This window comes from Salmo salar, chromosome ssa12, assembly GCF_905237065.1.
Source record: "Salmo salar chromosome ssa12, Ssal_v3.1, whole genome shotgun sequence".
NCBI lineage: Eukaryota > Metazoa > Chordata > Actinopteri > Salmoniformes > Salmonidae > Salmo > Salmo salar.
The window spans coordinates 36055119-36080918 of record NC_059453.1 but is presented as its reverse complement, the minus strand read 5'-3'; the positions used below and the strand labels follow the sequence as shown (position 1 = coordinate 36080918).

The following is a 25800-nucleotide window of genomic DNA, read 5'->3' as shown; positions in this document are numbered from 1 at the left end:
TCTTGGGGACCTTCAGTGCTGCATACATTTTTTGGGGGTACCATTCCCCAGATCTGTGCCTCGACACAATCCTATCTTGGAGCTCTACAGACAATTCCTTCAACATCATGGCTTGGTTTTTGCTCTGACATGCACTGTCAACTGCGGGACCTTTGTATAGACAGGTGTGTGCCTTTCCAAATGATGTCCAATCAATTGACTTTACCACAGATGGACTCAATTCAAGTTGTAGAAGCATCTCAAGGACGATCAATGGAAACAGGATGCACCTGAGCTCAATTTCGATGGAAACAGGATGCACCTGAGCTCAATTTCGAGTCTCATAGCAAAGGGTCTGAATACTTAACCTGTTTTCACTTTGTCCTTATGGGGTATTGTGTGTAGATTGAGAATTAAAAAAAAAAAATTTTATATATATATATATATATATATATATATATATTTATTTCACCTTTATTTAACCAGGTAGGCAAGTTGAGAACAAGTTCTCATTTACAATTGCGACCTGGCCAAGATAAAGCAAAGCAGTTCGACAACATACAAAAACACAGAGTTACACATGGAGTAAAACAACATACAATCAATGATGCAGTAGAAAAAAAAATTATTTAAAAAATAAAATAAAATAAAAAATTACAAAAAATAAGACTATATACAATGTGAGCAAATGATGTGAGATAAGGGAGGTAAAGGCAAAAAAATGCCATGGTGGCAAAGTAAATAAAGTACAGCAAGAAAAACACTGGAATGGTAGATTTGTAGTTTGAAGAAAGTTCAAAGATAAAATATAAATAATATGGTGCAAAGGAGCAAAATAAATAAAATAAATAAATACAGTAGGGGAAGAGGTGGTAGTTTGGGCTAAATTATAGATGGGCTATGTACAGGTGCAGTGATCTGTGAGCTGCTCTGACAGCTGGTGCTTAAAGCTAGTGAGGGAGATAAGTGTTTCCAGTTTCAGAGATTTTTGTAGTTCGTTCCAGTCATTGGCAGCAGAGAACTGGAAGGAGAGACGACCAAAGGAGGAGTTGGCTTTAGGGGTGACCAGAGAGATATACCTGCTGGAGCGCGTGCTACAGGTGGGTGCTGCTATGGTGACCAGTGAGCGGAGATAAGGGGGGACTTTACCTAGCAGGGTCTTGTAGATGATCTGGAGCCAATGTGTTTGGCGACGAATATGAAGCGAAGGCCAGCCAACGAGAGCGTACAGGTCGCAGTGGTGGGTAGTATATGGGGCTTTGGTGACAAAACGGATGGTACTGTGATAGACTGCATCCAGCTTGTTGAGTAGGGTATTGGAAGCTATTTTGTAAATGACATCGCCGAAGTCGAGGATTGGTAGGATGGTCAGTTTTACGAGGGTATGTTTGGCAGCATGAGTGAAGGATGCTTTGTTGCGAAATAGGAAGCCAATTCGAGATTTCACTTTGGATTGGAGATGATTGATGTGAGTCTGGAAGGAGAGTTTACAGTCTAACCAGACACCTAGGTATTTGTAGTTGTCCACAAATTCTAAGTTAGAACCGTCCAGAGAAGTGATGCTGGACAGGCGGGCAGGTGCAGGCAGCGATCGGTTGAAGAGCATGCATTTAGTTTTACTTGTGTTTAGGAGCAGTTGGAGACCACGGAAGGAGAGTTGAATGGCATTGAAGCTCGTCTGGAGGGTTGTTAACACAGTGTCCAAAGAAGGGCCAGAAGTGTACAGAATGGTGTCGTCTGCGTAGAGGTGGATCAGAGATTCACCAGCAGCAAGAGCGACATCATTTATGTATACAGAGAAAAGAGTTGGCCCAAGAATTGAACCCTGTGGTACCCCCATAGAGACTGCCAGAGGTCCAGACAGTAGGCCCTCCGATTTGACACACTGAACTCTGTCAGAGAAGTAGTTGGTGAACCAGGCGACGCAATCGTTTGAGAAACCAAGGCTACTGAGTCTGCCGATGAGGATGTGGTGATTAACAGAGTCAAAAGCTTTAGCCAGGTCAATGAATACGGCAGCACAGTATTGTTTCTTATCGATGGCGGTTACGATGTCGTTTAGGACCTTGAGCGTGGCTGAGGTGCACCCATGACCAGCTCTGAAACCAGATTGCATAGCGGAGAGGGTGCGGTGGGATTCGAAATGGTCGGTAATCTGTTTGTTGACTTGGCTTTCGAAGACCTTAGAAAGGCAGGGTAGGATGGATATAGGTCTGTAGCAATTTGGGTCAAGAGTGTCACCTCCTTTGAAGAGGGGGATGACAGCAGCTGCTTTCCAATCTATGGAAATCTCAGACGACACGAAAGAGAGGTAAAACAGGCTAGTAATAGGGGTTGCAATAATTTCGGCAGATAGTTTTAGAAAGAAAGGGTCCAGATTGTCAAGCCCAGCTGATTTGTATGGGTCCAGATTTTGCAGCTCTTTCAGAACATCAGCTGAATGGATTTGGGAGAAGGAGAAATGGGGGAGGCTTGGGCGAGTAGCTGTGGGGGGTGCAGTGCTGTTGAATGCAGTAGGGGTAGTTAGGTGGAAAGCATGGCCAGCCGTAGAAAAATGCTTATTGAAATTCTCAATTATAGTGGGCTTATCGGTGGTGACAGAGTTTCCTATCCTCAGTGCAGTGGGCAATTGGGAGGAGGTGTTCTTATTCTCCATGGACTTTACAATGTCCCAGAACTTTTTAGAGTTGGAGTTGCACGAAGCGAATTTCTGTTTGAAAAAGCTAGCCTTGGCATTTCTAACTGCCTGTGTGTATTGGTTTCTAACTTCCCTAAAAAGTTGCATATCGCGGGGGCAGTTCGATGCTAATGCAGAACGCCACAGGATATTTTTGTGTTGGTTAAGGGCAGTCAGGTCTGGGGAGAACCAAGGGCTATATCTGTTCCTGGTTCTAAATTTCATGAAAGGGGCATGCTTATTTAAGATGGAGAGGAAGGCATTTTTTTAAAATAACCAGGCATCCTCTACTGACGGGATGAGGTCAATATCCTTCCAGGATACCAGGGCCAGGTCGATTAGAAAGGCTTGCTCGTTGAAATGTTTCAGGGAGCGTTTGACAGTGATGAGTGGAGGTCGTTTGACCGCTGACCCATTACGGGTGCAGGCAATGAGGCAGTGATCGCTGAGATCTTGGTTGAAAACAGCAGAGGTGTATTTAGAGGGCACGTTGGTTAGGATGATATCTATGAGGGTGCCAGTGTTTGCGGCTTTGGGGTTGTACCTGGTGGGTTCATTAATAATTTGTGTGAGATTGAGGGCATCAAGCTTGGATTGTAGGATGACTGGGGTGTTAAGCATGTCCCAGTTTAGGTCACGTAGTAGCACGAGCTCTGAAGATAGATGGGGGGCAATCAGTTCACATATGGTGTCCAGAGCACAGCTAGGGGCCGAGGGGGGTCTATAGCAGGCGGCAACGGTGAGAGACTTGTTTTTGGAGAGGTGGATTTTTAAAAGTAGAAGTTCAAATTGTTTGGGTACAGACCTGGATAGCAGGACAGAACTCTGCAGGCTATCTCTGCAGTAGATTGCAACACCGCCCCCTTTGGTCGTTCTATCTTGTCTGAAAATGTTGTAGTTAGGGATGAAGATTTCAGAGTTTTTGGTGGACTTCCTAAGCCAAGATTCAGACACAGCTAGGACATCCGGGTTGGCAGAGTGTGCTAAAGCAGTGAATAAAACAAACTTAGGGAGGAGGCTTCTAATGTTAACATGCATGAAACCAAGGTTATTACGGTTACAGAAGTCATCAAAAGAGAGCGCCTGGGGAGTAGGAGTGGAGCCAGGCACTGCAGGGCCTGGATTCACCTCTACATCCCCAGAGGAGCAGAGAAGAATAAGTATGAGGGTACGGCTAAAAGCTATAAGAATTGGTCGTCTGTGACGTCCAGAATAGAGAGAAAAAGGAGCAGGTTTCTGGGGGCGATAAAATAGCTTCAAGGTATAATGTACAGACAAAGCTATGGTGGGATGTGAGTACAGAGGAGGTAAACCTAGGCATTTAGTGATTATGAGAGAGATATTGTCTCTAGAAACATCATTGAAACCAGAAGATGTCATAGCATGTGTGGGTGGAGGAACTGAGAGGTTGGATAAGGTATTATGAGCAGGGCTAGAGGCTCTACAGTGAAATAAGCCAATAAACACTAACCAGAACAGCAATGGAGAAGGCATATTGACATTAAGGAGAGGCATGCTTAGTCGAGTGATCAAAGGGTCCAGTGAGATTCAGACAGCTAGCCGGGCCATAGGTAGCAAGCTGGTGGAAGATGGGAGGGAGGTCTGTTTTTAGCCACCTCGTGCGTTTCCGTCTGTGGGTTCCGTGTGGAAGGGGGGGGACCTGTCCAAGTTGGCAAAATAGTTAGTTATAGTGGCCCAAGAAAAAGTGTCCGATAGACCTATTCAGATCGCAGCCGAAAAGACAGCTAACGATTAGCGGGCCGCAGATGGGCGATCAGGTTACGTCGCGACGGAGGGGCCAGTTGGATAACTCCCTCGGGCAGATAACGTCGGTGGTCCAGTCGTGAAGACCCGATGGGGCTCCGCATCGGCAGTAAAACGGGTCAGGATAGGTGAGTTGTAGCCCAGGAGACACTTCAGCTGGCTAGCTCAGGAATAGCCCAGGAGTGGCTGACGGAACTCTTCAGCTGGCTAGCTGGCTAGCTCCGTAATAATGTGTGTTAATTCCATGACCGACGTTGCCAATAGTCACTCAGGTAGCAGCTAGTTAGCTGCAAGATCCAGGTGTAAATGTCCAGAGCCTGCGGTAGAAATCGGGGAAAGGAGAGAGAATAGGTCCGGTATGCTCTGGTCTGAGTCGCGCTGTACAAAAACTGGCAATAGCTTTTCGAGCTAATGGATAGCTGAGGACAGCTAACCGTGGCTAGCTGAACTTCAACTTTAGCCAGTGAAAATGGCTAACCTCTTGCTAGCTTCTGTTGTGGAATTCAGATGAGGTAAATAATACTTTCTTTTTTAAATTGGTGAGGCGGGTTGTAGGAGAGTGCTTTGAGGTTGAGTTTTTAGAATAAAAAAAAAAATATATATATATATATATATATATATATATATATATATATATAAAAAAAGATAAGTGAAGAAGAAATATGTAAATATATATATACACGGGACACGACAAGAGGAGGGTAGAGGACGTCTGAACTGCTACGCCATCTTGGATACTGATGGGTATATATATATCACATTTTTTTATTTTTTTATATATATACTACCATTCAAAAGTTTGGAGTCACTTAGAAATGTCCTTGTTTTTGAAAGAAAAGCACTTTTTTTTTGTCCATTTAAAATAACATCAAATTGATCAGAAATACAGTGTTGACATTAATGTTGTAAATGACTATTGTAGTTGGAAACGGCTGATTAAAAAAAAATTATAATAATAAAAAAAAGAAAATGGAATATCTTATCAGCAGCCATTACTCCGGTGTTCCAATGGCACGTTGTGTTAGCTAATCCTAGTGTATCATTTAAAAGGCTAATTGATCACTAGAAAACCCTTTTGTAATTATGTTAGCACAGCTGAAATCTGTTGTTCCGATTAAAGAAGCAATAAAACTAGCCTTCTTTAGAATAGTTGAGTATCTGGAGCATCAGCATTTGTGGGTTTGATTACAGGCTCAAAATGGCTAGAAACAAAGACCTTTCTTCTGAAACTCAGCAGTCTATTCTTGTTCTGAGAAATGAAGGCTATTCCATGCGAGAAATTGCCAAGAAACTGACGATCTCGTACAACGCTGTGTACTACTCCCTTCACAGAACAGCGCAAACTGACTCTAACCAGAATAGAAAGAGGAGTGGGAGGCCCATGGTGCACAACTGAGCAAGAGGACAAGTACATTAGAGTGTCTAGTTTGAGAAACCGACGCCTCACAAGTCCTCAACAGGCAGCTACATTAAATAGTACCCGCAAAACACCAGTCTCAACGTCCCCAGTGTCGAGGCGGCTTTTCGAAGGACATTTCTAAGTGACCCCAAACTTTTGAACGGTAGTGTATGTTTTAGAATAAGGCTGTAACGTAACAAAATGTGGAAAAAGTTAAGGGGTCTGAGTACTTTCCGAATGCACTGTATGTCATTGAACCAATTATTTTAAAATCACACACAGATTAAGTTATAAGGATAATTGAGTTTGTAATGGCAGCCTGCAGTACCCCGGTCAGCCATGAGTTACTCAATGAGAGGGGGCTGCGCTGAGCAAGTTTGCAACCTCACTTTCAAGAGTAGCTCAAACTGCTCATGTTATGTTTCCATGAGATGCCATCTAAACCAATTTAATTTGGCTGTCTTCACACAGAAATGAGTAGTGTCACATGACTGATGGCTTTGTCCATTAATATATACAGTCATTGGCACACACCCAGATAAAGAGGATTATCCACACCCCCTCTTTCAAGTGGAAACTACGCCATATATATACAATTATGTGGACACCTTCAAATGAGTGGATTTGGCTATTTCAGTCACACCCATAGCTGACAGGTGTATAAAATTGAGCACAGAGCCATGCAATCTCCGTAGACACGCGTTGGCAGTTGAATGGCCTTACTTAAAAGCTCATTGACTTTCTACATGGTACCGTTATAGAATGCCACCTTTCCAACAAGTCAATTCATCAAATTTCTGCCCTGTTAGAGCTGCCCCGGTCAACGGTAAGTGCTGTTATTGTGAAGTGCAAACGTTTAGGAGCAACAACGGCTCAGCCGCCAAGTGGTAGGCCACACAAGCTCACAGAACGGGACCGTCGAGTGATGAAGCGCGCAGCGCGTCTGTCCTCGGTTGTAACACTCACTACCGAGTTCCAAACTGCCTGTGGACGCAATGTCAGCACAGCTTTTCTCTACAGTGATTGATTAATCATGCTTCACCATCTAGCAGGCCGACGGACTAATCTGGGTTTGGCAGATGCCAGGAAAACGCTATCTGCCCCAATGCATAGTGCTAAATGTAAAGTTTGGGGAAGGCTCTTTCCTGTTTCATCATGACAATGCCCCCATGCACAAAGCGAGGTCCATACAGAAATGATTTGTCGATCGGGGAGAGGGGGGACTTGAATGGCCTGCACAGAGCCCTGACCTCAACTCCATCGAACACCTTTTGGGTGAATTGGAACGCCGACTGTGAGCCAGGCCTAATCACCCAACATGAGTGTGCGACCTCACTAATGCTGTTGTGGCTGAATGCTGTGGAGACTTGCTTCCAATGTTCCAACATCTAGTGGAAAGCCTTCCCAGAAGAGTCGAGCAGGTGTCCACATACTTTTGGTCATGTAGTGTATGTTGATAAACAGTCTGGGGTCACCAGGGTCATTCAGGTCTTGTTAGTCTCTGGTTGTTGTGGCTGCAGAGTGAACATGTCCAAATACAGTGGGGGAAAAAAGTATTTGATCCCCTGCTGATTTTGTACGTTTGCCCACTTACGAAGAAATGATCAGTCTATCATTTTAATAGTAGGTTTATTTGAACAGTGAGAGACATAATAACAACAAAAAATCCAGAAAAACGCATGTCAAAAATGTTATAAAATGATTTGCATTTTAATGAGAGAAATAAGTATTTGACCCCTCTGCAAAACATGACTTAGTACTTGGTGGCAAAACCCTTGTTGGCAATCACAGAGGTCAGACGTTTCTTGTAGTTGGCCACCAGGTTTGCACACATCTCAGGAGGGATTTTGTCCCACTCCTCTTTGCAGATCTTCTCCAAGTCATTAAGGTTTCGAGGCTGACGTTTGGCAACTCGAACCTTCAGCTCCCTCCCCAGATTTTCTATGGGATTAAGGTCTGGAGACTGGCTAGGCCACTACAGGACCTTAATGTGCTTCTTCTTGAGCCACTCCTTTGTTGCCTTGGCCGTGTGTTTTGGGTCATTGTCATGCTGGAATACCCATCTTCAATGCCCTGGATGAGGGAAGGAGGTTCTCACCCAAGATTTGACGGTACATGGCCCCGTCCATCGTCCCTTTGATGCGGTGAAGTTGTCCTGTCCCCTTAGCAGAAAAACACCCCCAAAGCATAATGTTTCCACCTCCATGTTTGACGGTGGAGATGGTGTTGTTGGGGTCATAGGCAGCATTCCTCCTCCTCCAAACACTGCGAGTTGAGTTGATGTGAAAGAGCTCCATTTTGGTCTCATTTGACCACAACACTTTCACCAGTTGTCCTCTGAGTCATTCAGATGTTCATTGGCAAACTGCAGATGGGCATGTATATGTATTCTTGAGCAGGGGTCACCTTGCGGGCGCTGCAGGATTTCAGTCCTTCACGGCGTAGTGTGTTACCAATTGTTTTCTTGGTGACTATGGTCCCAGCTGCCTTGAGATCATTGACAAGATCCTCCCGTGTAGTTCTGGGCTGATTCCTCACCGTTCTCATGATCATTGCAACTCCACGAGGTGAGATCTTGCATGGAGCCCCAGGCCGAGGGATATTGACAGTTCTTTTGTGTTTCTTCCATTTGCGAATAATAGTACCAAATGTTGTCACCTTCTCACCAAGCTGCTTGGTGATGGTCTTGTAGCCCATTCCAGCCTTGTGTAGGTCTACAATCTTGTCCCTGACATCCTTGCAGAGCTTTTTGGTCTTGGCCATGGTGGAGAGTTTGGAATCTGATTGATTGATTGCTTCTGTGGACAGGTGTCTTTTTTACAGGTAACAAGCTGCGGTTAGGAGCACTCCCTTTAAGAGTGTGCTCCTAATCTCAGCTCGTTACCTGTATAAAAGACACCTGGGAGCCAGAAATCTTTCTGATTGAGAGGGGGTCAGATACTTATTTCCCTCATTAAAATGCTAATCAATTTAAAACATTTTTTACATGCATTTTTCTGGATATTTTTGTTGTTATTCTGTCTCTCACTGTTCAAATAAACCTACCATTAAAATTATAGACTGATCCTTTCTTTATCAGTGGGCAAACTTACAAAATAAGCAGGGGATCAAATACTTTTTTCCCCCAGTGTATGTATTCGGATATTTTTGGTGTTAGGAGAAGAAAAGGGTTGACCTAAAAACGTTGTCTTTCTCCTGTTCTCTATCTCCTTCATGTCTGTCGTTCGGTCTCCATTTGTATCTCTCCCCCTCTTATTATTCCCCTTATTGCTTTTTCTCCCTCCCTCCTCTCTTCATCTTTATCAATCCCACTCTTATTCCTTCTCTTTTCTTTGCGTCTGTCCATTTCAGCCTCACTCTTTCTTATTTCTGTCTCGTCCTCTCTCTGCCCACAGACAACACATAATTGACAGCTGTCTGATTTGGGAGGCAGTGATCTACAGCACTCCACCAGACTGAAATGCTACCCACACACACACACACAGTCCATTTACTCACACTCCTCCCTCACCCACAGAGATCTATTTAAAAAGACAGACTGTCTGTTGGAAAGTTTTCAATGGGGTGTGGAGAACAACCACCGGTGATTCGTGTTTTGTGTTAAATGTGGATTAGTATAATGCGGACCACATATTTTACGACAAAGGAGAGTGGTTGAGGGTTAGACACCTAAATATGTTTTGAAGAGACAAGCTTTCTAAAAGCTTTTACGAATCTGCTGTTGCGTGATTGAGCAAAAGACTGACAAAGTAATCCTAAAATTGTATCCACTGGGACTGGCTTTCACTGACTTTTTTTCAGAGGCTTAAACCATTAACGTTGCGTGAGATCTTGCGTGGCATTTGATGCATTTGAAACGATAAGTAACAATGACGCTAGTTTTTAATATTGCATGTGTGACTCCTAAGCAGAGTGCGAAATACACTGTGACATTAGGGAAGGTGGGGGCTGGTCTGTATTGAGTGCACACGCTTGCACAATTGTTTTTTTTATGGGCCTAATAATAAACACGTAATTTAAACAGTCAAAATGATATTTTCATCTGATTGTCCAGTCAATAAAATAAAAGTAGGGTCCATGTACACTCTAAAATAATTCCAGTATACATAACTGCATGTATACTCGCACCAATTTATGAATGGAAATGGACATCTGTAACATTCAGCCATTGCCATTGATTAGGCCTACATTAACTGATGCGTCTTGCTGACAAATGTAACTTTTTTGTAGCTTGAAAAGCTGGGACATCTAAAATGCGGCTGAAACTTTCCTGGGGAAAACGGGATGATCACCCTAACACACACGGTCAACTTATAAAACCAGTCTACAATGTGTATTACCATGAACTCCTCCTAATAGGCCTACTGGTAGCGAATGTGTACTGGTAAAAATAAATTGTGCTTAATGTGTTAATAATGCTTGGGGTCTTTACAGATCATGTGAGAAGACTACCTTTCCTTACATTTAATTACATTCATGACAGTGTTAAGCGTCATTTTTAAGCATTTAACAATTGAACTTAAACCCTGTATAAATCATTGATCTTAGATATCTGGGAAAATGTCCTGTATGTGTAGCTATGCCTGTTTCACAGTGAAAACCGTTCTCATGGGCACAAATCCAAAAATAACGTAGGCCTATGCCATTTGCAAAATCGAATGCTTCTAACCGAAGGTTAACTATATGCCTACTGTCATTAACGTATACTTGTTGGATGGATTGGATGCCCATTGGTGTCCAGCTGTAGGCTAGTTCTCTAGTGATAGTGTCAACCATCAGTTGATAAAGGAAAGAAAACAAATATTTATAGAAAATTTAATACCTTAACTTCTATGGGCTAGGTGGGACGCTAGCCTCTCACCTGCGGGACACTAGCCAGTGAAATATCAGGGTGGCAAATTCAAAAACAACAAAATGTCATAATTCAACTTTCTCAAACATACAACTATTTTACACCATTTAAATATACACTTCTCCTTGATGTAACCACATTGTGCGATTTCAAAAAGGCTTTACAGCGAAAGCAAAACGTTAGATTATGTTAGGAGAGTACATAGACAAAAATAATCACACATCCATTTTCCAAGCAAGGACATGTGTCAATAAAACCCAAAACACAGCTAAATGAAGCACTAACCTTTGACGATCTTCATCAGATGACACTCCTAGGACATTATGTTACACAATACATGTATGTTTTGTTTGATAAAGTTCATATTTATATCCAAAAACAGCATTTTACATTGGCGCGTGATGTTCAGAAAATGTATTCCCACCAAAACGTCCGGTGAATGTGCACATCAATTTACAAAAATACTCATCATAAACGTTGACAAAATATATAACAATTATTTCAAGAATTATAGATAGACTACTCCTTTATGCAACCGCTGTGTCAGATTTTAAAATAGCTTTTCGGCGAAAGCAAATTTTTCAATATTCTGAGTACATAGCTCAGCCATCATGGTGAGCTATTCAGACACCCGCCAAGTTCGGGGCAACCTAAACTCAGAATTAGTATTAGAAATATTCTCTTACCTTTGCTGATCTTCGTCAGAATGCACTCCCAGGACTGCTACTTCCACAAGAAATGTTGTTTTTGTTCGAAATAATCCACATTTATGTACAAATACCTCCATTTTGTTCGTGCGTACAGATCACTTATGCAAAGGCATAACGCGCGAGCGCGGAACGAGAGACGAAAAGTCAAAATGTTCCATTACTGTACTTAGAAGCATGTCAAACTCTGTTTAAAATCAATCCTTATGGTATTTTTTACGTAAAATTGCGATAATATTCCAACCGGACAATAGCATATTCATTCAAGAAGAAAAAGAAGGAACGGCGTGACCGCGCATATCCAATCCCTTTGTTGCCAGGCAGACCACTCAGTAACTGAGCTCCTATTATCTGCCCGGTGACAGGAAAATGCTCAAACCACTTTCTGAAGGCTTTAGAAGCCTTAGGAAGTGCAACGTCCCCCACAGACATTGTTGCTTCGATAGAGAATCAAAAGAAGAACTACAATTCTCAGACTTTCCACTTCCTGCTTGGAGTTTTCTCTGGTTTTTGCCTGCCATATGAGTTCTGTTATACTCAGACACCATTCAAACAGTTTTAGAAACTTCAGAGTGTTTTCTATCCAAATCTACTAATAATATGCATATTCTAGTTTCTGGGCCAGAGTAGTAGCCTGTTTAAATTGGGTACGTTTTTCATCCGGCTGTGAAAATACTGCCCCCTAGCCCAGACAGGTTAAGGCACGTAGAACACCAGTACCCGCATGCACCTGAAACAAAGCAATGAGCACTAAACAGCTGCCTGACAAAAGCCAACAATGGTAAATCAACAGCTTTTTTAAGGATACATGGCAAACAAATGGTGAAATGAGGAAGTACAAAGCAAACCCTATGCGCAAAGGAGCTCAGCTGTGGCCGAAATTCAGCACTACTACTACAGCGCCACCACATACAAACGGTTTAAACCATGACTGAGAGGTGGGGGTGTTTTCACTTTAATTTTCATATTTACCACTGTAAAACATACCACTGCATTTTAAGCATGTAGAAGAATGATTAAATTAGCATTACTTACAGCTCCCCCCCACCCTAGAGTCTAAACAAACTGAACGATATTTCTCTTTTTGCCTGTTTTAGGTTGCACCAGACAGACGTTTTCAGGGCTTGATTCTGAGCACACAGAATCAAGCCCTCGGCATCAAACCCTGTATTGTAAGATGTTTATACAGTTACGACCAGTGTAAAACAGATGAAGAAGTGTTACTTATTGACTTAGAGACCGATCTCTCTAGTCTGTCTAAATAGAGGCACTGGTGGCGGTGTACTTGAGGATTAAGCAGAAGCATCATGCTCTTGTCGAGGATGTTTCTCTTAGACTTTGGTTGATCCCAGATGATCTCTTGTCAGACTTGGTAACGCTTCCAAAACACGCTCCCAAGTGAAAGGGAGTGGGGAGGTGAATTTAGTGCAGGCAGACACGCATGCATGTCACACACACACACACACACACGTATACCCATACACATACACACCGGCCAAAATCGCGACCTCCGCTTGTGATCTCTATGAAAAATCTCTCTCCCTCCATACCTTTGTCCTATTCTTTCGCTGCAATCCACAGGAAGTCAAAAATATGCAGCCACAGCATATGGCCCATAGAAGGTCCTATTTGAAGCTCTGAAAGCACCAGATCCTTTGCCTCCTTTGCGTCTTTCTTTTTAAACCTCAGGAATTTAAAGGGGTGCAGTTCTTTTATTTTGCACCCCAACCCCCCCCCCCCCAGAATAAATTGAAAGGCCCTTCTTCAATCCTGCTGTTCCCCCTCTAAAGACTCTTTCAGTCCCTCAGAAATTGGGGGGTTGCGCCGTGGACCGGGGTTATTGTGGGCGACACAATCAGGTTGTATCTGCCGTCCTGATAAGCTGAATGTCACGGTGTCCATTTTCTCTATACACATGCTAATGCCTCCCAATCAGTTCGGCAGTTGGAGACGTTGTCAAAAGGAGGATAGAGGATTATCAGTTGGGGCGAAGCTACACGAGCTGCAATCAGGCATTCACTCCATTTTTTTTTTCTTTCTCTCTCTCTCTCTCTCTCAGTACTATATATTCACTATGGAAGAAAAAAAAACAGACAAGCAGCTGCCCTAATTGCGGGTCAAATCTTTACCAGTGGAGGTAATAAGAGAAGAGCCTGTGGCATTATTCATAATGTGAATGAATCATTAAAAAGGCTACCAGATTTTGGTTGGAAAAAGCCTAATTACATTTAGTTAATTGCATTTGACATGGTGTCACTAACTCTTCACAAAAGTTTAAAATGTAAAAGATTGCAGTGTTTATAGACTCTTAAACCTCAATTTAATGCAGGTAAATAATAGAGCAGTACATGAAATTCCATATGTTTGGGTAGGATGCAGCTGTGTTGTCTGCTATTAGAGACACCTGAAACCCCACCTCGTTAAGGAATACCTAGGATAGGATAAAGTAATCCTTCTAACCCCCCCCCCCTTAAAAGATTTAGATGCACTATTGTAAAGTGGTTGTTCCACTGGTTGTTCCATTGGTGAATGCACCAATTTGTAAGTCGCTCTGGATAAGAGCGTCTGCTCAATGACTTAAATGTAAAATGTAAATGTGTCTCAGGTTGTTTGCATGTCTCCAAATTGTTTTTGACCAATGCGAAGTGTGTGTTTGCGTGTGTGGGACTGTTAAGTGCTAAGGGCATATCCTCCCCCTACACTTGCAATCTCATCACTCCCCCCCCCTTTCCTTCTAGCCGTTGCCAGGTTTGAGTGTTCCAAGTTGTGTGTGTTGGTCTCATTTCCATATGGAGTATCAAAGAAATCATCATGTTCAGAACAAATGTACATGTTTTGGAAATGTCAACTTCCCAGGTTTTCCTATGCATCCATCTTAACTGTAATAACTAATCCGTGGAACTAATTGCTTCCAACTGCCATTTTCCAGTGACAAAACAAGCCTTGTACTCTTGTGAAAATTCCTCTTGAATCAGTAGAACTACTAAATCTGCCCCTCTCCTACTGTAGCTACACAGTTGCCAAGTCTTGCTTCTCCTGCCAACTGGGAAGGTGCTTTCCCCCGCCTCACTCCAGTGTGTGTGTGTCGTCTGATCACGAAAGGGTGTCAGTTGAGAGAGGATGCAGCAGGACACCCTACATGTGTTGTTATGCAAATTAGGTGATTCCTTTGCCAAATTAACATTGGGGACAGGAGTTGTGGGGTTGAGAGTTTCGGGGGGGGGGGGGGGTCGGCATTTGTTCAGGGAGGAAACACACTGGGGGTAGCTAGCTACACGTCCCGTCCCTCTCACAGTAGGGTGTGAGGGGAGTCTCGCTAGCTCTCTGTTCAGTGCTCCCTCAGTCACCAGATGGTTGATTATTTTGAGGGTGGATGGATGTACTTCTACTTAAAGGTGTTATTGTTTGACAACTAGGCCTAGCTATAGGCCGATATGGGATGACTGACTGGACTTCATTCAGGCAAAGCAGAGCGACTGGAATGTGACCAAGCTACCTGCTGCTCTGTTTTTTCTTCTTCTCCTTTTTCATCTTTGTAGGAGACTTCAGTTGCCACCTCTCTTTCTCCTGTTTTTCATGAGCATTCTAGCATGAATGATTCCTCCTTGTTCCCGCCCAATGGGGTTAATTTTATGTCAACAGACAATGCAACAGGCGGCTTTCCTCAAATATCTCTCTGGGAAAATGCTGGCAGTAAATAGGCTTGCAAAAAACAGCCTGTCCATCTTCTCGTTTAGCTCTCCCCCTCTCTGTCTGCTGCCATTGTCATTGGAGATAGCGCTGCCCTTTTTAGTATAAAATCAATATAGAAATGAAAGGGAACACCAAGGCTGTGTGCGGGCACCGAGCTTGTTCTTGTGTGTTTTGTGCACACCCTCCTATGTGCCCAGAAGCAAAGTGTCTGCAACAGCAGCAAGTGACGAGCCCAAAACCAGCCGTGTTATGAGTGGGCAACCCAACCGATGTCATCAACCGAGGGCTGACCCATTTCTTTCCTGTTTCTTGTTACGCAGCAAACGGTTACCACCACGCAGACACATTTGTCCACAGGCCTGTGTATGCTGAAAAGTTCATATTTGTGTAGCTGCTGTACAGTTTAGTGGAGAGAAAAAAATCATGTCCTACTACTGTTTTCCTCGCTTTTGTTTTTAAGACGAGTGGCAAGATGCAGTGACACAGTAAACTGTCTTATATTCGAGCACCTGTCCTTTCCGAACAATGCCTGACCAACCTGCGAGCCTGTAATCTGTATCTTCAGGCTCACCTGTAGTCCATTTCCTCAAACAGTCTCGTTCCAGACCGTGTCCCCTTCACCAACAGGGCTTTTTCCCTCCCAACCTGGTTCTGAGAGACTGCCCTATATGCTGGTCTTGTCTTCAAGCTCATCTTTTAAAAATGATGCTCTCAAAGGATTGATGCTGCATTTTCAGGTGATTTCGTCGTTTTTTTCATTTCAACGAATTGCAGAAACTTAAGCCATTTCACGAAGAGTCTGCTGCTTACATAGTGGCCCCACAGGACCTACGTTTTTGGTTTAGTGTGCTGAAGTTTTAAAAACGAAACAGGAAAAGCACAGCGCATGATTTGAGCCTTTATAGGTAGACACAGCAACAGTCTGCAGATGAAAGGTTTTGGGTCTTGGGCATCCCATCCTTGTGCTATAGTTATGAAACTCGTTCCATGTCGTTTGGTAACAACACAGTCACATCCCAGTCACATCCCCGTCTGGTCCTTAGCCTCTAAGAGAGTGCCATTGTTGCATGCTGCAAGGCATGCTGGTAGGCATTACGTTAAAGGTTAGAAATTACAATAACTGAGCCTTAACACACTTAATTGCCCCCGAATTCCAGTGCTTCCTGTTAAGGGAAATAAGGAGAAGAACGTGGGAGTGTTTCCCAGCATGAGAAGTCCAGATGGGGGAGTTGAACAAAATGTCAGACCCCCTAAAAGAAACAAACAAAAAGACAACACTGTCCTAGTCCAGCAGTTCCATCTCAGCTGGGAGCTCCTTGCGTGGGCTCTTAAGTGATCGAGCCTGGAGAACCATGTTGCTAATCAAACAATAGCCCAATATACAGTTCCCATAACTTGTTGAAAGATGTCATCTGTGCTTTATCTATGCAAACAAACCCCCTTATCTTGGTTTCACCTGGCAGCTTGCCTAGAGCTCAGCTGTGGAGGGTTGTGTTGGCCGGGAGTTAGCTCTCAGGGTGAAAAGGGCTTCTGGTGAGTTCTGGCCTTGATTTATTTGAACAGCTGATCCAAGTCAACTGGGCCAGTCAGCAGAGACAGAGCATAGCCATCCCACTTTCAATAAAAGTCAACGAGAGCTTTATTGGCAGCCCCTCGCATTGACTACTTGGTTTGCCAAAAACTGCTGGAGACTGCAGACATAGGCTGATTTGAAAGTAATGATACAGTACTTTATACTCCAACATGAATACCTGTACCATGTACATTAGGATATGGCAGAGCAACCACTGTGAAATAGCCCTTGGCCCAACCTTTTGAAGTATTCCAGGGTGGGTGCTGAGGGGTATACTACAAAGCAGGATCAATGAGTTTGCCAGCTAACTTTGATAAACAACCATAAATCAATTTTAATGAAGGAATCTAAACTTTTGTGTTTTTGGTTGTTGACTTGATTAGACTATGCCTATTTCAAAGTATTTTAGGCAAGTTAGTTGGCAAGCTCATTGATCCTGCTTTGTAGTATACCCCTGGGGTCTGTTTTATATAGTAAGCAGAAAGACCGACAGAAGAGAAAATATCCACAACAATAACAAAACCAATGTTAACGTCCAGATGCACTATTTCCCCCCCTAGAACCTTGCCAGGGGTCCGTCTTTCATTTAGCCCCTGCAGAGCCATCGGTGTTTACGTTCACTTCCTTGATGTTCTGCATTTACTGTCTATTTGTTTATTTTCGGCCTTGCTCCATACCTTCATTGGGCCCACCTACTGCCACTGCCCCTCTTCACTAGCTACAGCCCCACAACTAAACCATGTTCTTGACGGACGACCAACCTCTCCCACCCCCCAACCAACCTGCCTTCCTGAGAGAGTAGTCATTTTAAACTACACACATACTATTTTGCCTCTGCTTCGGGAATCAAAATCAAACGTACACATGCATGTCGTGGTGGAGTGCATATTGAAGGACCGCACTGGAATGTGTATGTGAACTGATCCCCGTCTGTACCCCCCCCGCCTGCCTCCACTTGGAATAAATCCTGGCGAAATTCCCCCTGACACGGAAGGCATTAGGGCTTGCGACTGTGTGTATCTCGTAGTTCTTCCAGGGGCCTAGAATGCCTGGGTGCTTAGTGCACCTAACAAGGCAGAACAGACAAGCAGTGGGAAGATGGATGGGGAACCCGCTAGCTTAGCTCTGTCTTATTGATGTGTGAGGGTATGCGAGTACCAGGTTGGGTTGCCAGTTAAAGGGATGCACCCATGTACGGTGTTGGAAGCGGCCTTGACTCCATTGTATTCTTGCCCCCTGGTTTGGATACGGTCCTAATCAGCCGCTGGAGACATGAGCGCGTTAATTTCGAAGGCTTCACTGCATATTGCGGTCAATCCCTCTGTGTGAATTTGAATCTCGTTTTGTACTCTTCCCCCCCCCCAAAAAAATACATACAGGATGTTTTACTTTCTTGAATCATTCTTAATGGTAAAGATAAAGCTCACATTGAACCATTTTTGTCCAGCAGGGACAAAACAGCCAATCAAATAACTTCTATATTTATTCTGGGTGGTTTACCTTTTTATTTAACATGAGGGCTGAATTCATGGAGTGGAATGAGACTTTAATAACAGGTTATACAGGCAGGTGTCGACTACACTACAGGTGACATTGTTTGGTTGGAACATCTCTTTCTAAATTGGAACTCATTCTAATGGATGACATCAAAAAAGTGGACATGTCAAAGTAGAACAAAGGAATGATGGCGTTGTCTGTCTCTGGGGCTTTTGGAACTGGACAGCGTAAGCTTCCACTGCTCACTGACCTCCTTTCTCTGTCATTGTTTTTGCCCACCTCATCATACCTCCAAGTGGAGGTCCGTCTGTCTGCCTTCCCTAATCTGCACCCAATGTTCCCAAAGGACATCGCCACTTGCGCCAGTGAGCTCGTTCCCGTGGTTAATGAAGTCTGATGATAAATGGACTGCATGAGCATTTCCAAAATGTCACTGAAGAAATGTAGTACTGAAAATAATAGCTTCATCGCATAAGAATATAGCTCAAGTACAATTTCCAGATCACATATAAATCTATAGTTCAGTGTAACAGTATGTGAAATTGATTTGAGCCATGCAGACAGACATAACAAGTACAGGCCTAGCTCATTTCTAGATGCCACACACCATTCATCTCAAACTCTCTCAAATCACGGAATCCAATATCCAGTACTGACATCTACTTCACTGTACCACTGTCAGGGTACACGGGAGTGTCCATTTTATAGATTTCAACCAAAACAACATTACCCTGCCTCCCAGCTAAATGTTGCTCCAAGACCATGTCACTACCCTAGCATTTGCGCTGTTCCCTCATTGATTACCGTTATGTTTGGGTGAACAACCGGCTCGGTGTGCCCCGCTGGTTCGTGGTACCAACTGGAGCAGTTCTGTCATTAACCAGCAGTGGCGAGACTGTAGCCTACATTCAGGCTGACGTTTGATGGACGGTGTCATCTGTTCATTTGTGACCACGTTTGTCTGTTTTTATTTGTTTTCTTTCCCCCTTTTTAGATGGTCTTATTTTAAAGACCATCTAGGGACGGATTGATGCCCGAACACGTTTGTGCAATTTATCTGACTCTTGATCATTACTATTTTGTTTGTATTGCAATTGTCGGTCTCTCCATAAAAACATATTGCTTAATTTAGTGCTGTATGTACTTTTCTGTACCCACAAAAATATTTACATTTACGTCATTTAGCAGACGCTCTTATCCAGAGCGACTTACAAATTGGTGCATTCACCTTATGATATCCAGTGGAACAACCACTTTACAATAGTAAATATGAGACGTATTACAACACAAACATTGACATATTGAAGAATCAAGCGTCCGATGCAGTGCAGCATCATACTAGCTTGTCCTAACTTCCAGCATCAATCACACCCAACTGCAGCATCAGTCAGACTCTTGATGGCCGATAGGAAGTATACATACTGATATGTAAAGCAGTATGAAATTGTAGCTCTAAACCGTATCCACGTGATTCGGCTTTGTAGATCAAATAACTGACTCAAGCCTTAGAACCAAAGTTGTCCTCTTATGGCAAGGCAGGAACCTTTCAGAAGATTCATGATGAGTACTGAAGGGGAAAAAAAGGATGTCACAGGCTGTTTTCATCTCGCGCTTTCATGATCTGTTTGCTCTCAAGCGGTCAGACATCAAGGCCATGCATTTTTAATGAGGACCCTTTTCTCATATTCCATCTCTTCCTTATTTTATTCGGGTGTTTTTAATAATGGAATAGGGCATCATTGGGGGCGGATGGCATCGGTTGCTCCGCCTTGGGCCCCCTCAGTGTTCCGTGTCCAATCATAGCACGGCTGCCTCTGTAGTGATTGCAAATAACTTTTACACCTTGATGTTATGAATGCTTAATGCTCGTTTTAAACAGCCGTCTGTTAGAGGTGTTTCTGCACTGATTAGTGCGCAATAGTCTGTCTGGCTCTTGCTGAGACTGTTTGGTTATAAACTAGTCAGTAAAGGTCCATGGAGTTGGAATGGATGTGGCGCTTTCAAAAGTGTCCTATAACAAATTCAACAAACCCAAGATGAGTTACTTTATTCTAGTTATCATACTCTTTTATTTTTTATTATAATTTTTGTACACTATTTAAGGTAACCTTAATTCAAATGAGCATCCAATCAGTACCATTCAATACAATGAGGCAAGAGACACAGATGAAAGGATAAGGACTCTTTATCCTCAAAGGGTAGGGGGACTGTTCCGTCTGGTCAAAATTTTGGGGCCCATGTAGTGAATAGGGTGCCATTTGGGATGTATTCAGACTGGTATTTTCCAACATTGTATTAGCAACATAGCTCAGGCAGTAGGAAACGCTCTCATCCATTTCTATGCAGATGAAACAGTCTTATACTCAGCTGGCCCCTCCCTGGATTTTATGTTAGAATCGCTCTACAACAAAGCTTTCTTAGTGTCCAACAAGCTTTCCCTGCCCTTAACCTTGTTCTGAACCACTCCAAAACAAAGGTCATGTGGTTTGGTAAGAAGAATGTCCCTCTCCCCACAGGTGTGATACTTCATCTGAGGGTTTAGAGCTTGAGGTAGTCACCTCATACAAGTACTTGGGAGTATGGCTAGATGGTACACTGTCCTTCTCTCAGCACATCAAAGTTGCAGGCTGAAGTTAAATGTAGACTTAGTTTCCTCTATCGTAATCGCTCCTCTTTCACCCCAGCTGCCAAACTAACCCTGATTCAGATGACCATCCTACCCATGCTAGATTACGGAGGTGTAATTTATAGGTCGGCAGGTAAGGGTGCTCTCGAGCGGCTAGATGTTCTTTACCATTCGGCTATCAGATTTGCCACCAATGCTCCTTATAGGACACATCAGTGCACTCTATACTCCTCTGTAAACTGGTCATCTCTGTATAGCCGTCGCAAGACCCAGTGGTTGATGCTTATTTATAAAACCCTCTTAGGCCTCACTCCCCCCTATTTGAGATATCTACTGCAGCCGTCATCCTTTACATACAACACCCGTTCTGCCAGCCACATTCTGTTAAAGGTCCCTAAAGCACACACATCCCTGGTCTTCTTTTCAGTTCACTACAGCTATCAACTAGAACGAGCTGCAACAAACACTCAAACTGGACAGTTTTATCTCAACCTCTTCATTTAAAGACTCAATCATGGGCACTCTTACTGACAGTTGTGGCTGCTTTGTGTGATGTATTGTTGTCTCTACCTTCTTGCCCTTTGTGCTGTTGTCTGTGCCCAATAATGTTTGTTCCCTGTTTTGTGCTGCTACCATGTTGTGTTGCTACCATGCTGTGTTGTCATGTGTTGCTGCCATGCTATGTTGTTGTCATAGGTCTCTCTTTAGGTAGTGTTGTGTTGTCTCTCCTATCGTGATGTGTGTTTTGTCCTAATTTATTAATCCCAGCCCCCGCAGGAGGCCTTTTGTTAGGCCGTCATTGTAAATAAGAAATTGTTCTTAATTGACTTGACTAGTTATAAAAAGTTTAAATAAAAAAATATGAAAATACCCCCTGGTGTTAAATTTGTCGACGTTTACTACAGGAAATGGTGAATTATGGATATTCAAATCAGGTATGAATATACATTTCTCCTTGTTCAAGAACATTGTAGCCTATTTTGAAATAAATCCTCTGAATAATGTAACTACCTTAACATCAACACACCCACTCTTTTTAACATTTTTAATAAGGGCAATTCCACAGTAATGCTGTCACAGTTCTTATTAGTATGACTTTGAAATGCATACAGTACTTATCAGGAAGGTTGAAATGTTGGTCACATGTTCACACGGTTAATCACATTCCAAGATGACTAACTACATACTGGTTCAGTTGGCTGTTTTCTGCTGTTTTCTGAAATCCTGCCCTCCTCAACTTTAAAATTATAAATGACTCCACTGTCCAGAGGCAGTGTGATAAATAGTTGACTTTGAGAGAGAGGGGATGATTCGCACGACATTGTTACTCCTCTCTAAGACCTGGAAGGCATTCATTGTGAGTTTAAGAAGTGTTCGCTGTCTGCATGATTGTTTTTGTTGTTGCATAGACGGTTTGTCATGTTACATTAATACAGATCAGATAACTGCGCTAAATCTTTCAAATTCAACAAGGTTGTGGGCCATTTACAGGCATGTAGCTCGCAGCACCTAGAGACATGAAATAATTAATTCTGAATTATTGCAAATGAGCCGTTGAACTTGAAAAGGCCTTTCATCTTTCAGCCACACCATTCCCAGTGTGTTAAAAGCTGCCAAAAACCCTATCAAAGCAATACAAATGTCTTTTTGTTCTAGTTTTGGTACATGGACATTGTTTGTAGGCCTTCGATCCGATTGATTTAACCGAAATAGCAATGAAATAGCGATTGATGTTCATTATGTTTAGGCCTTTGCACAAATTGAAGGTGAAATGCAATTTTAGGCCTGTTTTTATTTTGATGTTATAATTTTTATGAAATTAACCATGTTTTGTTTCTCACTTTAAGATCTGAATCCACAAAGGATCACCATGTGGCTGTTATTGGCTTGATGTGGACCAGGAAAGGATCTTCACCTTCTATGCTGCGCTGTCCTTCAGAGACCCAAGCAGATCTGTCAATCTAATCCTTTTCTATGGATTATGGACCTGGCGAAGTGAAACCCCAGATTTGGGTTTTTGTCTAATACTACATGGTAGCAGTTTCCAGAACAAATGGCTTGTATTGGAAATCAGTCATGAAATTTGGGACTGTAAGGTGCCTGTACACAGGATATGAATGTGCCTAGCCTCTGGACTGAGGACATAGCGAATCTTGCTGGAGTAGGTGGTAAACCAAAGGGCTCCAATTATTTCATGCAGTCGGACAACCCGTTCAACAAGAAACTCCAAGCGTTAAAGGGGCCCATGGGACCTCCAAACGCCAACGTGCAAGGAACGCCAGCCATGCCCAAGATGGGTGTCCGGGCGAGGGTGTCGGACTGGCCCCAGCGAAAGGATGGCTGGGAGTCACAGCCTCCGCCACGCTATGACAGCCTGGTGCCGACCTTCCAGAAGGGACCGTCAAAACTTAGCACAGAGGTCATCCTCCAAAAGAGCCAGGAGTTGCTCAGTACCGAGTTCCCAGAAACCAAGTATCCACTGTGCGACCTCCTGAGCCACTCCCCCATGAAGGGCTTCCCCGGGATCAAGAGGAGCAACAGTGAGGTCACCATTAGCGACATCGGTGCTGAGGACTTGGATCACACCACCATCAACCCCAACACTGGGGCCACCTTGCGCCGTGAGTATGGGAGCACATCATCTCTCGACAAGCAGGGTCTGTCCGGCGCCAGCGAAGGTTTTGTGGGCACCCTGAGGGGCTACCACATGGAGGACCGCTCGGACCAACCCAGCGCGCCTCCTCCCCAGAGTTTCCCGGAGCTGATGCGTCTCAACACCACCCTGTCGCCCAGCCTACAGACGGCCGCCCAGATTGCGCGAGGCGACATTGTCTGCATCCCGGGCTACGACTACGTGGACAGCTCCCTGCTTTACAGCCGTGAGCGGGAGAAGTCCTTCATCCAACGCATGAAGGCGGAGAAGGCTGACACCTCCATCTTCCGGAGGCTGCGGAACGTGAAGAGCGAGGGCGAGTACCTGGACCAGGAGGACGGAGGGCGCTTCGGAAGGCCCCTGAGCTTCCAGAAGTGCTTTGCCCACTACGACGTGCAGAGCGTCCTCTTCAACATCAGCGAGGCGGTGGCCAACCGCGCCGACCTGGGTCGCAGGAAGAACACTACCACTGGGGCATCGGCCGCCTCTCAGTGCCAGGCCCCGGCTTCTGGGCTGGGAGACAGCGCCACGCCAATTCCCATCTGTGATTCGCCCGTAGGCAGCTGCGAGGAGCTGGGTCACAAGGCCAGCATGGACGCAGATGAGGGGGATGGGAAGAGCAATACCCTGGTGCTCAGCTGCCCGTACTTCCGTAACGAGACTGGTGGCGAGGGCGAGAGAAAGGTGGCCCTGAGCAAAGCCAGCAGCGCCAGCTATGGGAGCGGAGACTATGCTCCTAGCTATGGGGGTGGAGGACAAGGCTACTCTGTGGAATCATCGCTCAGCACCCGGTGCACCAACGCAGGGGTGTCGGTGCTCGAGGTGTCAAGGGAGAGCCAGGCCTTCCACAGGGACATGTACAAGCGCTACATAATCGAACACATTGATCAGGGGGCCTACTACTACCACAAGTACTTTTACAATAAAGGTAAGAGAGGCATTGACTACTTACCTATTACTAAATTGTTTCCTTACTATAAAGTACTCTAGCAACTTAAAGAAAGAGCCAGATGGGGCTTTTCAGTTTTTCAAGATAATTTACAATGTGCTTTGCAGTGTTTACAAATGCATAACGTTAGCAGACACGCCATAGAATCAAGCCATATGTAGCTAAATTTGAGTGTTGCTGAATATCTATGACCTGCTCATTGAATGAGGAAATAGTTTACTGGAGTAGACATCAACATGATACCTGAGATAGCAGGATACATGTAAAATCTGCAATTTTCCACTTTGCATTTTGGACTGCATAAATATAGCTTGTTAGTTGACTGTGACTTCCATGGCAATTAGATGTCCCTTAGGCAATGTCACGCACTGACATAAGGTGAACAACTCTTGAAGCTAGTCACGCTTGAGTCACCGCCGCAATGCAGCGCATGAGTTTTTCCCTCTACATTTGTCAGTATCCATAGGTTGAAAATACAAAATACCCAAGATGTTGCTAATAGCTTTTTTTCAGCCATTTTACAGACTTGAACTAAACTTGAAGATGGGCGATTCCACACCTGCGTAGGTGGAAAATATTTTTGGTATCTCAGATTGTTCTGGCAATCCTCACATAGAAACTTCATTGGGAGGAAGAATGTTTGACATGCATTTTACTTTTGTATCACAATCATGAAAAGATCATAAATCATGATGAAAGTGTCTATTTCAGGCCCTTTTTAGATCTTTACATGCCTCCTGTAAGACCTTATGATCTGTGAGCCGTACATGATACAGACATCTTGTTGTCATTATACTCCTCATTTCCATCCACAGTTTTTATGCGAGTAAAGTCATTTGTGTTTGTGTGTGTGTAATCACGACAGCTATGATGGAAACTGGAAGTTTTGGGAGAATTTTTGAAATGCAGACAGATTATTTATTTGTCATTTTTGTATCTTTATTTCACTAGGAAAGTCGGTTAAGAACAAATTCTTATTTACAATGACAAAATTTGGAAAAAGTCAAGGAGTCTGAATACTTTTCAAATGCACTTTATTGAATATTATGTGTATCCTATCAATTAAAATGAGCAATTTGGGTGCAATTAATTAGCTATCTTAGAGATATAAAAAAAAAGGCATTCCTGAAACATTTTATAGACTATCTTAACTGTTTCTATGCTACAGATAAGATTTCAGAACAATCTGAGATGGTGGATGTCATGGCTTGCTGAAATGACTCTAGGGTAGGATCCAAGGGTCTTTTTAAAGGGAGAGTTCAGTGAAATAAAAAATTCTGATATTTCTTTAAGAACGATATGGGCAAGGCGAGAATACAATCCACACTTTAGCTTTGTCTGCTAGTTCATCTCTCCTAGTCCATAAACTTCTTTCAAGGTAATACAAATCTATAATTATGTAATTTCACTGAAATGTCCCTTTAAAGGGTC

At 43.5% G+C, this 25800-nt stretch overlaps 1 protein-coding gene across 3 annotated transcripts in view; it reads left to right on the top strand.

Moving 5' to 3' along the window:
• Positions 1-25800, top strand: part of LOC106564812 (signal-induced proliferation-associated 1-like protein 2) — a 118403-nt gene that overhangs the window by 26078 nt on the left and 66525 nt on the right. For all 3 annotated transcript variants that reach the window (XM_014131235.2, XM_014131236.2, XM_014131233.2), the window contains exon 2: positions 22615-24348. In XM_014131235.2, the coding sequence (XP_013986710.1) occupies positions 22881-24348 (1468 nt within the window). In that variant the 5' untranslated portion in view covers positions 22615-22880. The remainder of the gene's footprint in view (positions 1-22614; positions 24349-25800) is intronic.